The sequence below is a fragment of the Mobula birostris genome, chromosome 32, assembly GCF_030028105.1.
Source record: "Mobula birostris isolate sMobBir1 chromosome 32, sMobBir1.hap1, whole genome shotgun sequence".
NCBI classification, from domain to species: Eukaryota; Metazoa; Chordata; class Chondrichthyes; order Myliobatiformes; family Myliobatidae; genus Mobula; species Mobula birostris.
This window is the reverse complement of record NC_092401.1, coordinates 25,864,008-25,877,718: the sequence shown is the minus strand read 5'-3', so window position 1 is coordinate 25,877,718 and position 13,711 is coordinate 25,864,008. Positions and strand designations below refer to the sequence as shown.

The window sequence follows — 13,711 nt, the reverse complement described above, 5'->3', positions numbered from 1 at the left end:
GCTGTGCCCTCTGGTCCTAGACTCCCCCATTATTGGAAACATCCTCTCCATATCCACTCTACCTGGCCTTTCAATATTCTGTATGTTTCAATGAGATCCCCTCATTCTTTTAAGCTACAACAATTGATTGTAGACCTAGAGCCATCAAATTCTCATCATGTTAACCATTTCATTCCAGCAAACATTCCTGTAAACCTCCTCTGAACCCTCCCCAGTGCTAGCACACCCATCCTTAGAAATGGGGCCCAAAACTGCTCAATACTCAGAATGTCGTGTGACCAATGCCCTAAAAAGCCTAGCTCTACACTACTATGGCATGGAGATTACTCTCCATCTCTTGACCTCTTGACTGATGGATTCAATGGTTCCACTAGTTGGCACACACAGCAAGCTCTCCTATGCCCTGAAGAACATTTATCCTTAATGTTATATGACTAGATATCAACAAGTCACTTATCAGAACATGGCTTGTGGGACAAAATTTCCCTCAAAGGATTTCCGAAAATAATAGAAAACAACTTCTGAAGCTCCTGATGTCCTGTAGATGTAATTAAAGATGTACACATCTTCATATTTTCTGTATTGGAACCCAATGCATCCTTATCACACTCCCCTTTCATTAGTCATCTTGGAATATACCCAAGTCATAAAAAAACTACCAAAATTGCTACAAAAAACACCAAAAAAGGCAAAATAATGGTCTGAATGATTGTAGCACAGGATATTTAGGCAACCAGAACCACCCAATCCTCAAAATTGCAATTTCTTGTGGTATGTAGGTTTTCCTTTTCTTCAGTTTTAGTTTGGGCATCATTCTAGAGAATGGGATTTGCACGTGAAACCCATGATGTTTTTATTTACAAGAGCAGAACATACGGAAACTAACAAGAATTGGCATTGTATCTTTCCAAATAAAGACGCACGGTAAACAGATAAAGGTACAGTTATTTACCCTTAGCTGAAATGTAGTAATTGTTCGCATTCTGAAAGAAAAAACACAGGAAACTGGAATGGACAAGGAAGGATGGGCCAGAGGAATGAGAAAGAACAGAGTTTAAAAGAAAAAGTGAGAAACAACACTGATACAAGAGCTGCGCCCCTACCCCACGAGGTTTACTCCGTAGAGACGTTCCAGAAGAATACATCTCATTTATACATCAACATCTCAGTAACATTCAAGTTCAAATCTATTTTTAAAAATTCATCATTGGTAGTCATCATTGATATTCAGCTGTCAACCTGGTCTAGTATCGTTGAAGTCAAGGGGTTCCCCAACCTTTATGACATAACAGAGGGGTCCGTGGACCCCAGGCTGGGAGACCCTAGCTTATGTGCTCGGAACAAATCTGTACAATTGAAGCAAACACATCAATATAGCTAACTGCCCCTTTTGGGTTCCAGCTTAATACCTTTGTTCTGATTATATTAAGACATTTTCTCATTTTAATGGGTGCACTGCTACGATACAAAAGGAATACGTTTTCAAAGATGGGAATTGTTTTCAATTCAGAGTGATTGCCACTAATATGTATGGGACTTTCCCATTCTGAGGCACAATACACTTGCTGAAAGGAATATCTAAAGCTCAGAGGAGGAAGTTTTACACACAAAAAACTAAAAACTCCAGAAGTTAGAAAATAACTAAAGCAACAAACAAACGCTAGAAGAACTCAGCAGGTTGAGCAGCATCAGTGGGAGGAAAGGAATGTCAACATTTTGGGTTGAAACCCTGCATCAGATCCTGACGAGTTCTTCCCAGCAGATTATTTGTTGCTCCATATTCCAGCGTTTGCAGTCTCCTCTGTCTCTCTAGAAAATAATTGGTTTGATTATGGAAAATAGCCATTTGTTATTTGAGTTCCCAAAGAGATACTGAGACTCCTTAATCACCAGGTGGCATAAATACAAACTAATCCTGTGTTAAAGATGACAGAATGGATAACAAGATGAATAGACAAGTGACTACTTACTTCTCCCATGCTTGGATTATCAGCTTTGTATGCATTCAGTTTATCATGAACCAGATTTGCCAATACTGAGTTAAGTTTTGGGCCCCTAAAACAAAATAAAGAGAAAAAAAATTCACAATGCAAGTAATTTGCATTAAGAAATGAGTATTTGTGGGCAGGAATAGAGAGGTGGGAGTAATATTGGGTCCAAATCTTGTAGTTGGTCAAGAAAGGAGGCATTCTTGAAAAGACTAGAGTACGCTTCTTGAAATGAGGGGCTTCAAAGCTCAAAGTAAATTTATATGTCGCCAAATACTACCGAGATTCATTTTCTTGCAGGCATTTGTAGCCAAAGAAATACAACATAATCATTGAAAAACTATACACAAAGACTGACAAGCAACCAATATGCAAAAGACTGCGCAGATACAAAAAAAAACAAAGCAAAACAAAACAAACCACAAACACGAGTTGCAGAGTCCTGGAGGCAGGGTTTAGACAATGAACAGGGATTGAGTTGCCTGGGACTAAACTCTCTGGAACTCAGAAGATTGAGAGGGGTTCTTACAGAAACATAAAATTATGAAAGGAAATGATAAGGTAGGAGTAGGAAAGCTGATTCTGTTGATATAGGACTAGGGATGTAGCCTCGAAATTCAAGAGAGTGTATCTAGGATCCAAATGAGGAAGAATTGTTTTTCCTGGAATAGTGAATCTATGGAATTCTCTGCCCAAGGAAGCAATTGAGGTTACCTCTTTAAACACATTTAAGACACAGTTAGATAGATTTTATAATAGGGGAAACCAAGAGTGATGGGAAAAAGTAGATGGAGCTGAGTACACCATCAGATCTTACCGAATAAAACAGCAGGCTGAACAGGCCAGATGACATACTTCTCATGTTATGTTCTTATGTTTTATCACATAACACCTCAAATCCCACAAAATTTGCTGAATCACAGCATTGCTTGGCCATCATTGAACAGTCAGTCAAATAAAAGAATTTCAAATACAAACACAAGAGATTCTTCAGATGCCGAAAATCTTGAACAACACACAAAATGCTGGAGGAATTCAGCAAGTCAGGCAGCATTTATGGGAGGGAATATGTAGTGGATATTTCAGGTCAAGACCCTTCATCAGGATTTATTCCCCTCTATAGATGCTCAAATACAATGCTGTATACCACCTTTAAAACAAGCAATTTCAAACATTTTCTTGTCAGAGTCATACAGCACCAAAACAGGCCTTTTGGCCCACTGAGTTGACGGTCCAATGCCCTCTTATATTAGATTCTCACTTTTTCAGTCCTTTAACTCTTCCACCTATTCCCCTCCATAGATGCTGCTTGACCTGCTGAATTCTTCCAGCATTTTGTCTATTGCTGTAGATTTCCAGCAGCTGCAGAATCTCATGTTTATTAATCCCAATTTGCTTTATTCTCTCCATATTCAACATCTTTCAAGATTGTACTCATTCATCCACACACGAGGAAATTTAGAGTGGCATATCACCCTACCAATTCACACACCTTAGGGATATAAGAGAACAGAGCACCTAGGGGAAACTCACACAGACACATGGAGAAAGTGTAAACTCCTTAGTCAAAAATATTCCAAAATTATCAAGCACGAACCTCGACTTTATTGTGGAATGATGATAAACTCTCAAGATAAAAATTTACTGAATTGCTTTCAGAATATTCACTTTCCCAGAACTTAAGTTTCATCTTCCTGCCATAAGATCTTCTTTGCATAATCGATAGTTTTTTTTAAAACTAAGCTGTCAGTAATTGCATCACCCCTTACTTATCTCATTACCTCCCTTGCTCTTTTCAGTTTTGGTGACAGGAACAAGTCAGTGCTACAGACGATTAAGCCTCTCAGGTCTGTTCCTTATTCAATCATAATCTGTACCACAAACCTATCCATCCACCTTGATTGGTAACTGAATGAAATTTAACCTCCACTCAGTACATTGGGGAAAGGGTATTCCAGAATTGCACAATCATTGTATGATAGTGTCCTATAAGCGTACATCAAAAGCCATGCTACTTTTGAAATTACATACTTTCTGTATCTTACAGCTGGATATTCCTTTAGAGTTTCACATAATGTTGCTATCTGTTCAGCCATATCCTCCAGCAAGGCACTGTTGCTGTCTGCTGCATGAGAATTGAACAGGCGATAAAATGAATCCATTGAATCCAATGAGAACACCTTTTGGAGATTAAACAAGCAGAACATGGATCAGTCACACAGTCACTAGAACTACCACAAACAATATTATATCGTCTTCAATAATTGAAGTAAGAATGCTGTTTCATTAAAGAAAAATTTGAAAATAAACTTTTGACAATATGGTGCCACTGTAGTGTTGCTGTTAGAGCGATGCTATTGCAGCTCGGGGTGGAGTCCGAGGTTTAAACCCAGCTTCCTCTTTAAGGAGTTTGTATTTCCTCTCAGTTAAATGCATGGGTTTTTCCTGGCTGCTCCGGTTTCTCTCCACAGTCCAAAGATTTACCGGGTAGGTTAATTGGCTTTTGTAAATTGTCCCATAATTGGATTAGGGTTAAATTAGTGTTGTTGGGGGTTGCTGACTCGAAAGGACAGAGGGGTCTAATTGTATTGTATCTCTAAATAAATATAACAGATTTTAAAAAATGAAAATGTAGCAAAAGCATCCAAGTTAATTTTTTCTAGGAGTTTATTGAATGCTATACAAAAAAAATTCAATAGAAATGCCAATGAAGTTAATTCTGCAGTATTGTGTTGTGAAATATTCCTGAATCTATTAACCACTCAATCCTAAAATACTGAAGAGTACTAGAATCACGGTAACAATGTGTAACGCGCTGTAAGATTTCACTGCTAATGTCATGGCCGCTCTGTAATATTCCACTGCTAAAGTAAAGGTTTCTCTGTAGCAGCAATGCTTGGGTTATGACTAGAGATAACAGGGCCTTCGGGGAATGTACGTTAGCCAATGAGCAGGATGTTGCTCTTCCTTGTAAGTCTGGGAGCTGGGATTTCGTGGTCTTTTGCCGGGGAGAGAAGACGTGAATGGAGAGAGTTGGTAGACTGCTGAACAGAGTGGAGGAGGAGCGAGGGTCCGAGGGTCAGCTACACTTGGAGGAGGTCGACGAGGAACAAATGAATGGAATCCTGAGCTCCAACGTTGAGCATTAGACTGTTTAATGAGAATGGGCCCGTTCCTTTTTTTTTTGTTTCTTACTAACTATATATATTTAAATTAAGACTTTAAAGCTCAATCGTTTAATCGCATATTGTGTACTGTTTGTTATTTTGTGGTACTGAGTTGTAACAGGGGACATATCGCGCAGCATCCACCCAAACAAGATTTCTTAGGTTTGGCCGAGCCGAGGGCTGTTTTCCCATAGATTAAGCCACTAGCCGAACTGAGAGTTACAAATGTATTTGCAGATATTTTAAAAGTGTTCACTAGGGTACAAATAAGATAACGCTTAACAGATACAATTATGTAGTCAGATCAAAATTTCTCATTTAAAAAATGAACATGCCGAGTTGTCCAAATGATTTTTATTGAATTTTAATAAATTAATTAAAATAAATTTTAATACTATTTAATGCAAGTTCATCAGCACAAGGCATCACTTCAACTGTATTACAGAAAAACTTTAAAGGTAGCTCCCCAGAGTGTAGTATCTTTTAATTTACCTCAATCAGAAAGGATTTTATATGGTAAATGTATAGTAACTGTCATTCATCGCTCATACAGTAAAATCTAAAAAACGTTGCACACAATTCAATTGATTCATAATTCAAACACTCTTGTTGCAATTGCTCACCTGGGACTCAAGAGGAAGAAAAGATGCATGTATTTCTTTGAGGGTTTTGATGGCTTTTGTGCATCGAGATTTTCCAAGCTCAGTAAACAGTGAATCGGGGCAAGCTGTGAGAAACAATTGTGGTTGAAACAAATTCAAGTTCTCTGGCTAATGCTTAATATTATTTTTCAGGTAGATTACGACAGCAAATGCAAAGACATAACAGATGAAAAGGAGAGTGCCAGAGTGTGGGGGAAAAAATGTCACCTCTGAATGACTGAAACTAAAAGGCAGAGGTAGGTTCTTGATTAGCCAGGGTTCAAAGGGTACAGGCTAAAGGCCAGGGAGTGGGGATGACTGGAGGAACTGGATCAGCCCATGATTGAATGGCGGAGCAGACCCGATGGGCCGTGTGGCCAACTTCTGCTCCTATATCTTAAGGTCTTATGGACTGGATTTTAACTGTGCTTGAAGATGAGTACTAGCTCCAACAAAAAAATGTTTATTGTACTCTAAAATATTAAATTTAGTGAGCATTTTATAATAAAATTCTGATTTTGATTTATTTCTCATTCTTCTCTATCCCATAAGCAGACCATTCCTCTGGGCTATGTACAAATTAGATTATATGGAAGCCTAGTATAAATTATACCTTCACAACAGGAGTTAAAACATTTTTGAATTTTGCTTTCAGGAACAATTTGGTAGGAAAAATAATACTTCAGAAACTACTTAGCATTAACAGTGCCAAAACATGCCAGTACTCATCTTCAAGCACAGTTAAAATCCAGTCCCTAAGACCATAAGATATAGGAGCAGAAGTAGGCTGCGCGGTCCATCGAGTCTGCTCCACCATTCAATCATGGGCTGATCAAATTCTTCCGGTCATCCCCACTCCCCTGCCTTCACCCCGTACCCTTTGAACCCTGGCTAATCAAGAACCTACCTCTGCCTTAAATACACCCAATGACTTGGCCTCCACAGCCACTCGTGGCAACGAATTCCACAGATTTACCACCCTTTGACTAAAGTAATTTCTCCGCACCTCAGTCCTGAAGTTGTGCCCTCTTGTCCTAGAATCCCCTACCATGGGAAATAACTTTGCTATATCTAATCTGTCCAGGCCTTTTAACATTTGGAATGTTTCTATGCGATTCCGCCCCCCCCCCCGCCCATTCTCCTGAACTCCAGAGAATACAGCTGAAGAGCTGCCAAACGTTCCTCATATGGTAACCCTTTCAATCCTGGAATCATTCTCATGAATCTTCTCTGAACTTTCTCCAGCATCAGTATATCCTTTCTAAAATAAGGAGCCCAAAACTGCACACAATACTCCAAGTGTGGTGTCACAAGTGCCTTATAGAGCCTCAACATCACATCCCTGCTCTTATATTCTATACCCTCTAGAAATGAATGCCAACATTGCATTCGCCTTCTTCGCAACCGACTCAACCTGGAGGTTAACCTTTAGGGTATCCTGCACAAGGACTCCCAAGCCCCTTTGCATCTCAGCATTTTGAATTCTCTCTTCATCTAAGTAACAGTCTGCTTGTGTATTTCTTCCACCAATGTGCATGACCTACATTTTCCAACATTGTATTTCATTGTCACTTCTTTGCTCATTCCCCTAAACTATTTAAGTCTCTCTGCAGGCTCTGTTTACTGAACACGACCTGCTCCATCACCTATTTTCTTACACACACACACACACACACACACACACACACACACAGAGGAGGAGCTCAGCAGGTCAAGCAGTGCTATGGAGAGGAATAAATAGTCGCTATTTCAGGTCGAGAACCTTCTCTCAGCATCGACAGTTTGTTTCCCTCTATAGATGCTGCCTGACCTGCTGAGTTCCTCCAGTATTAGACATTAGACAATAGACAATAGGTGCAGGAGTAGGCCATTCTGCCCTTCGAGCCAGCAGCGCCATTCACTGTGATCATGGCTGATCATCCACAATTAGTACCCTGTTCCTGCCTTCTCCCCATATCCCTTGACTACACTATCTTTAAGAGCTCTATCTAACTCTTTCTTGGAAGAATCCAGAGAATTGGCCTCCACTGCCTTCTGAGGCAGAGCATTCCACAGAACCACAACCCTCTGTGTGAACAAGTTTTTCCTCAACTCCGTTCTAAATGGTCTACCCTTTATTCTGAAACTGTGGCCTCTGGTTCTGGACTCCCCCAACATCGGGAATATGTTTCCTGCCTCCAGCGTGTCCAATCCCTTAATAATGTTATATGTTTCCATCAGATCCCTTCTCATCCTTCTAAATTCCAGTGTACACAAGCCCAGTTGCTCCAATCTTTCAACATATGACATTCTCGCCATCCCTGGAATTAACCCAGTGAACCTACGCTGCACTCCCTCCAAAGCAAGAATGTCCTTCCTCAAATTTGGAGACCAAAACTGCACACAATACTCCAGGTGGGGTCTCACCAGGGCCTTGTACAACTGCAGAAGGACCTCTTTGCTCCTATACTCAACTCCCCTTGTTATGAAGGCCAACATGCCATTAGCTTTCTTCACTGCCTGCTGTACCTGTATGCTTACTTTCAGTGACTGATGAACAAGGACACCCAGATCTCGTTGTACTTCCCCTTTTCCTAACTTGACACTATTCAGATAGTAATCTGCCTTCCTGTTCTTGCCACCAAAGTGGATAACCTCACATTTATCCACATTAAAATGCATCTGCCATGCATCTGCCCACTCACCCAACCTGTCCAAGTCACCCTGCATTCTCATACCATCCTCCTCACATTTCACACTGTCACCCAGCTTTGTGTCATCTGCAAATTTGCTAATGTTACTTTTAATCCCTTCATCTAAATCATTACCGTATATTGTAAATAGCTGCGGTCCCAGCACCGAGCCTTACGGTATCCTACTAGTCACTGCCTGCCATTCTGAAAAGGACCTGTTAATCCCTAATCTTTGCTTCCTGTCTGCCAACCAATTTTCTATCCATGTCAGTATTACATAGAAACATAGAAAATAGGTGCAGGAGTAGGCCATTCGGCCCTTCGAGCCTGTACCGCCATTTATTATGATCATGGCTGATCATCCAACTCAGAACCCTGCACCAGCCTTCCCTCCATACCCTCTGATCCCCCTAGCCACAAGGGCCATATCTAACTCTCTCTTAAATATAGCCAATGAACTGGCCTCAACTGTTTCCTGTGGCAGAGAATTCCACAGATTCACCACTCTGTGTGTGAAGAAGTTTTTCCTAATCTCAGTCCTAAAAGGCTTTGCCTTTATCCTCAAGCTGTGACCCCTCGTTCTGGACTTCCCCAACATCGGGAACAATCTTCCTGCATCTAGCCTGTCCAATCCCTTTAGGATTTTATACGTTTCAATCAGATCCCCCCTCAATCTTCTAAATTCCAACGAGTACAAGCCTAGCCGATCCAGTCTTTCATCATATGAAAGTCCTGCCATCCCAGGAATCAATCTGGTGAACCTTCTTTGTACTCCCTCTATGGCAAGATTGTCTTTTCTCAGATTAGGGGACCAAAACTGCACACAATACTCCAGGTGTGGTCTCACCAAGGCCTTGTACAACTGCAGTAGTACCTCCCTGCTCCTGTACTCGAATCCTCTCGCTATAAATGCCAGCATACCATTCGCCTTTTTCACCGCCTGCTGTACCTGCATGCCCACTTTCAATGACTGGTGTATAATGACACCCAGGTCTCGTTGCACCTCCCCTTTTCCTAATCGGCCACCATTCAGATAATAATCTGTTTTCCTATTTTTGCCACCAAAGTGGATAACTTCACATTTATCCACATTAAATTGCATCTGCCATGAATTTGCCCACTCACCCAACCTATCCAAGTCACCCTGCATCCTCTTAGCATCCTCCTCACAGCTAACACTGCCGCCCAGCTTCGTGTCATCCGCAAACTCGGAGATGCTGCATTTAATTCCCTCATCCAAGTCATTAATATATATTGTAAACAACTGGGGTCCCAGCACTGAGCCTTGCGGTACCCCACTAGTCACTGCCTGCCATTCTGAAAAGGTCCCGTTTATTCCCACTCTTTGCTTCCTGTCTGCTAACCAATTCTCTATCCACATCAATACCTTACCCCCAATACTGTGTGCTTTAAGTTTGCACACTAATCTCCTGTGTGGGACCTTGTCAAAAGCCTTTTGAAAATCCAAATATACCACATCCACTGGTTCTCCCCTATCCACTCTACTAGTTACATCCTCAAAAAATTCTATGAGGTTCATCAGACATGATTTTCCTTTCACAAGTCCATGCTGACTTTGTCCGATGATTTCACCACTTTCCAAATGTGCTGTTATCACATCTTTGATAACTGACTCCAGCAGTTTCCCCACAACCGACATTAGGCTAACCGGTCTATAATTCCCAGGTTTCTCTCTCCCTCCTTTTTTAAAAAGTGGGGTTACATTAGCCACCCTCCAATCCTCAGGAACTAGTCCAGAATCTAACAAGTTTTGAAAAATTATCACTAATGCATCCACTATTTCTTGGGCTACTTCCTTAAGCACTCTGGGATGCAGACCATCTGGCCCTGGGGATTTATCTGCCTTTAATTCCTTCAATTTACCTAACACCACTTCCCTACTAACATGTATTTCGCTCAGTTCCTCCACCTCACTGGACCCTCTGTCCCCTACTATTTCTGGAAGATTACTTATGTCCTCCTTAGTGAAGACAGAACCAAAGTAATTATTCAATTGGTCTGCCATGTCCTTGCTCCCCATAATCAATTCACTTGTTTCTGTCTGTAGGGGACCTACATTTGTCTTTACCAGTCTTTTCCTTTTTACATATCTATAAAAGCTTTTACAGTCAGTTTTTATGTTCCCTGCCAGTTTTCTCTCATAATCTTTTTTCCCCTTCCTAATTAAGCCCTTTGTCCTCCTCTGCTGAACTCTGAATTTCTCCCAGGCCTCAGGTGAGCCACTTTTTCTGGCTAATTTGTATGCTTCTTCTTTGGAATTGATACTATCCCTAATTTCTCTTGTCAGCCACGGGTGCACTACCTTCCTTGATTTATTCTTTTGCCAAACTGGGATGAACAATTGTTGTAGTTCATCCATGCAATCTTTAAATGCTTGCCATTGCATATCCACTGTCAATCCTTTAAGTGTCATTTGCCAGTCTATCTTAGCTAATTCACGTCTCATACCTTCAAAGTTACTCCTCTTTAAGTCAGAACCTTTGTTTCTGAATTAACTATGTCACTCTCCATCTTAATGAAGAATTCCACCATATTATAGTATTGTGTGTATTACACTGGATTTTCAGCATCTACAGGATCTTATGTTCAGAACCCCAATTTATCTGCACTGTACTTTTTCTGAAACTGCAAAACTTTATTCTGCATCACTTTCCACTCACTACCTCAATGTAATTAGCATGGAATGATCTGCCTGGATGGCATGTAAACACAAGCTTTTCCTGCATACCAATACTTGTGACAAAAACAAAACAATGCCAATAATCTGATAGGGGACTTCACAGTTAGAGGTGCAGATAGGAGGTTCTGTGGTCGTGACAGAGAATCCAGGATGGTTTGTTGCCTCCTGGGTGCCAGGGTCAAGGATGTCTCTGATCGCTTGCATGACATTCTGAAGTGGGAGGGTGATCAGCCAGATGTCGTGGTGCACATCGGTACCAATGACATAGCAAGGAAGAATGAGGAGGTCCTGGAGAGTGAGTATAGAGAGCTTGGTAGGAAGTTGAAAAGCAGGACCTCAAGGGTGGTAATCTCAGGATTGCTACCTGTGCTACGTGCCAGTGAGAATAGGATGCTCTGGAGGATGAACAAGTGGCTGAGGAACTGGTGCAGGGGGCAGGGTTTCAGATTTCAGGATCATTGGGACCTCTTCTGGGGCAGGTGGGACCTGTACAAGAGAGACGGGTTACACTTGAACTACAGGGGGACCAATATCCTTTCAGGGAGGTTTGTCAGTGCTATTGGGGAGGCTTTAAACTAGATTTGCAGGGGGATGGGAACCAGAGTGCCAGAGCTGACAGTGTGGCTGGGGTGAAAATAAATGATGTTAAAAAATCAAGCAAATCCGCTAATAGAAAGGTTGTGAGTGGTGGTAAAAATCTTCTGAGGTGTATATATTTCAATGCTAGGAGTATTGCGGGGAAGGCGGATGAGTTGAGGGCGTGGATTGACGCATGGAATTATGACATTATAGCAATTAGTGAAACTTGGCTACAGGAGGGGCAGGACTGGCAGCTTAATATTCCAGGGTTCTGATGTTTCAGATGTGATCGAGGCAGAGGAATGAAAGGTGGGGAAGTAGCATTGCTTGTAAGGGAAAATATTACAGCAGTGCTCAGGCAGGACAGATTAGAGGGCTTGTCTACTGAGTCCTTATGGGTGGAGCTGAGAAACAGGAAAGGTATGGCCACATTAGTAGAATTGTATTACAGACCACCCAATAGTCAACGAGAATTGGAAGAGCAAATCTCCAGAGAGATAGCAGGCAACTGCAGGAAACCTAAAGTTGTGGTGGTAGGGGATTTTACTTTCCCATATATTGATTGGGACTCCCATACTGTTAGGGATCTAGATGGTTTAGAGTTTGTAAAATATGTTCAGGAAAGTTTTCTAAATCAATATATAGAGGGACCAACTAGAGGGGATGCAATATTGAATCTCCTGTTAGGAAACGAGTTAGGACAAGTGACGGAAGTCTGTGTAGGGGAGCACTTTGAACATAACACCGTTAGTTTCAACTTGATCATGGACAAGGATAGATCTGGTCCTCGGGTTGAGGTTCTGAACTGGAAGGCGGCCAAATTTGAAGAAATGAGAAAGGATCTAAAAAGCATGGATTGGGACAGGTTGTTCTCTGGCAAAGATGTGATCGGTAGGTGGGAAGCCGTCAAAGGAGAAATTTTGAGAGTGCAGAGTTTGTATGTTCCTGTCAGGATTAAAGGCAAAGTGAATAGGAATAAGGAACCTTGGTTCTCAAGGGATATTGCAACTCTGATAAAGAAGAAGAGGGAGTTGTATGACAGGTATAGGAAACAGGGAGTAAATAAGGTGCTTGAGGAGTACAAGAAGTGCAAGAAAATACTTAAGAAAGAAATCAGGAGGGCTAAAAAAAAGACATGAGGTTGCCTTGGCAGTCAAAGTGAAGGATAATCCAAAGGGCTTTTACAGGTATATTAAGAGCAAAAGGATTGTAAGGGATAAAATTGGTCCTCTTGAAGATCAGAGTGGTGGCTATGTGCGGAACCAAAGGAAATGGGGGAGATCTTAAATAGGTTTTTTGCATCTGTATTTACTAAGGAAACTGGCATGAAGTCTATGGAATTAAGGGAAACAAGTAGTGAGATCATGGAAACTGTATAGATTGAAAAGGAGGAGGTGCTTGCTGTCTTGAGGAAAATTAAAGTGGATAAATCCCTGGGATCTGACAGGGTGTTCCCTCGGACCTTGAAGAAGACTAGTGTTGAAATTGCAGGGGCCCTGGCAGAAATATTTAAAATGTCACTGTCTACAGGTGAGGTGCCGGAGGATTGGAGAGTGGCTCATGTTGTTCCGTTGTTTAAAAAAGGATCGAAAAGTAATCCGGGAAATTATAGGCTGGTAAGTTTAACGTCGGTAGTAGGTAAGTTATTGGAGGGAGTACTAAGAGACAGAATCTACAAGCATTTGGATAGACAAGGACTTATTAGGGAGAGTCAACATGGCTTTGTGCGTGGTAGGTCATGCTTGACCAATCTATTGGAGTTTTTCGAGGAGGTTACCAGGAAAGTGGATGATGGGAAGGCAGTGGATATTGTCTACACGGACTTCAGTAAGGCCTTTGACAAGGTCCCGCATGGGAGGTTAGTTAGGAAAATTCAGTCGCTGGGTATACATGGAGAGGTGGTAAATTGGATTAGAGATTGGCTCAATGGAAGAAGCCAAAGAGTGGTAGTAGAAGATTGCTT

General features: G+C 41.4%; 1 protein-coding gene across 2 annotated transcripts in view; it reads right to left on the bottom strand.

The window, feature by feature from the left end:
• Positions 1–13,711, bottom strand: part of stxbp2 (syntaxin binding protein 2) — a 97,104-nt gene that overhangs the window by 47,074 nt on the left and 36,319 nt on the right. For both annotated transcript variants that reach the window (XM_072248082.1, XM_072248083.1), the window contains 3 exons: positions 5,779–5,882; positions 4,020–4,168; positions 1,971–2,055 (listed from right to left, as the gene is read on the bottom strand). In XM_072248082.1, the coding sequence (XP_072104183.1) occupies positions 1,971–2,055; positions 4,020–4,168; positions 5,779–5,882 (338 nt within the window). The remainder of the gene's footprint in view (positions 1–1,970; positions 2,056–4,019; positions 4,169–5,778; positions 5,883–13,711) is intronic.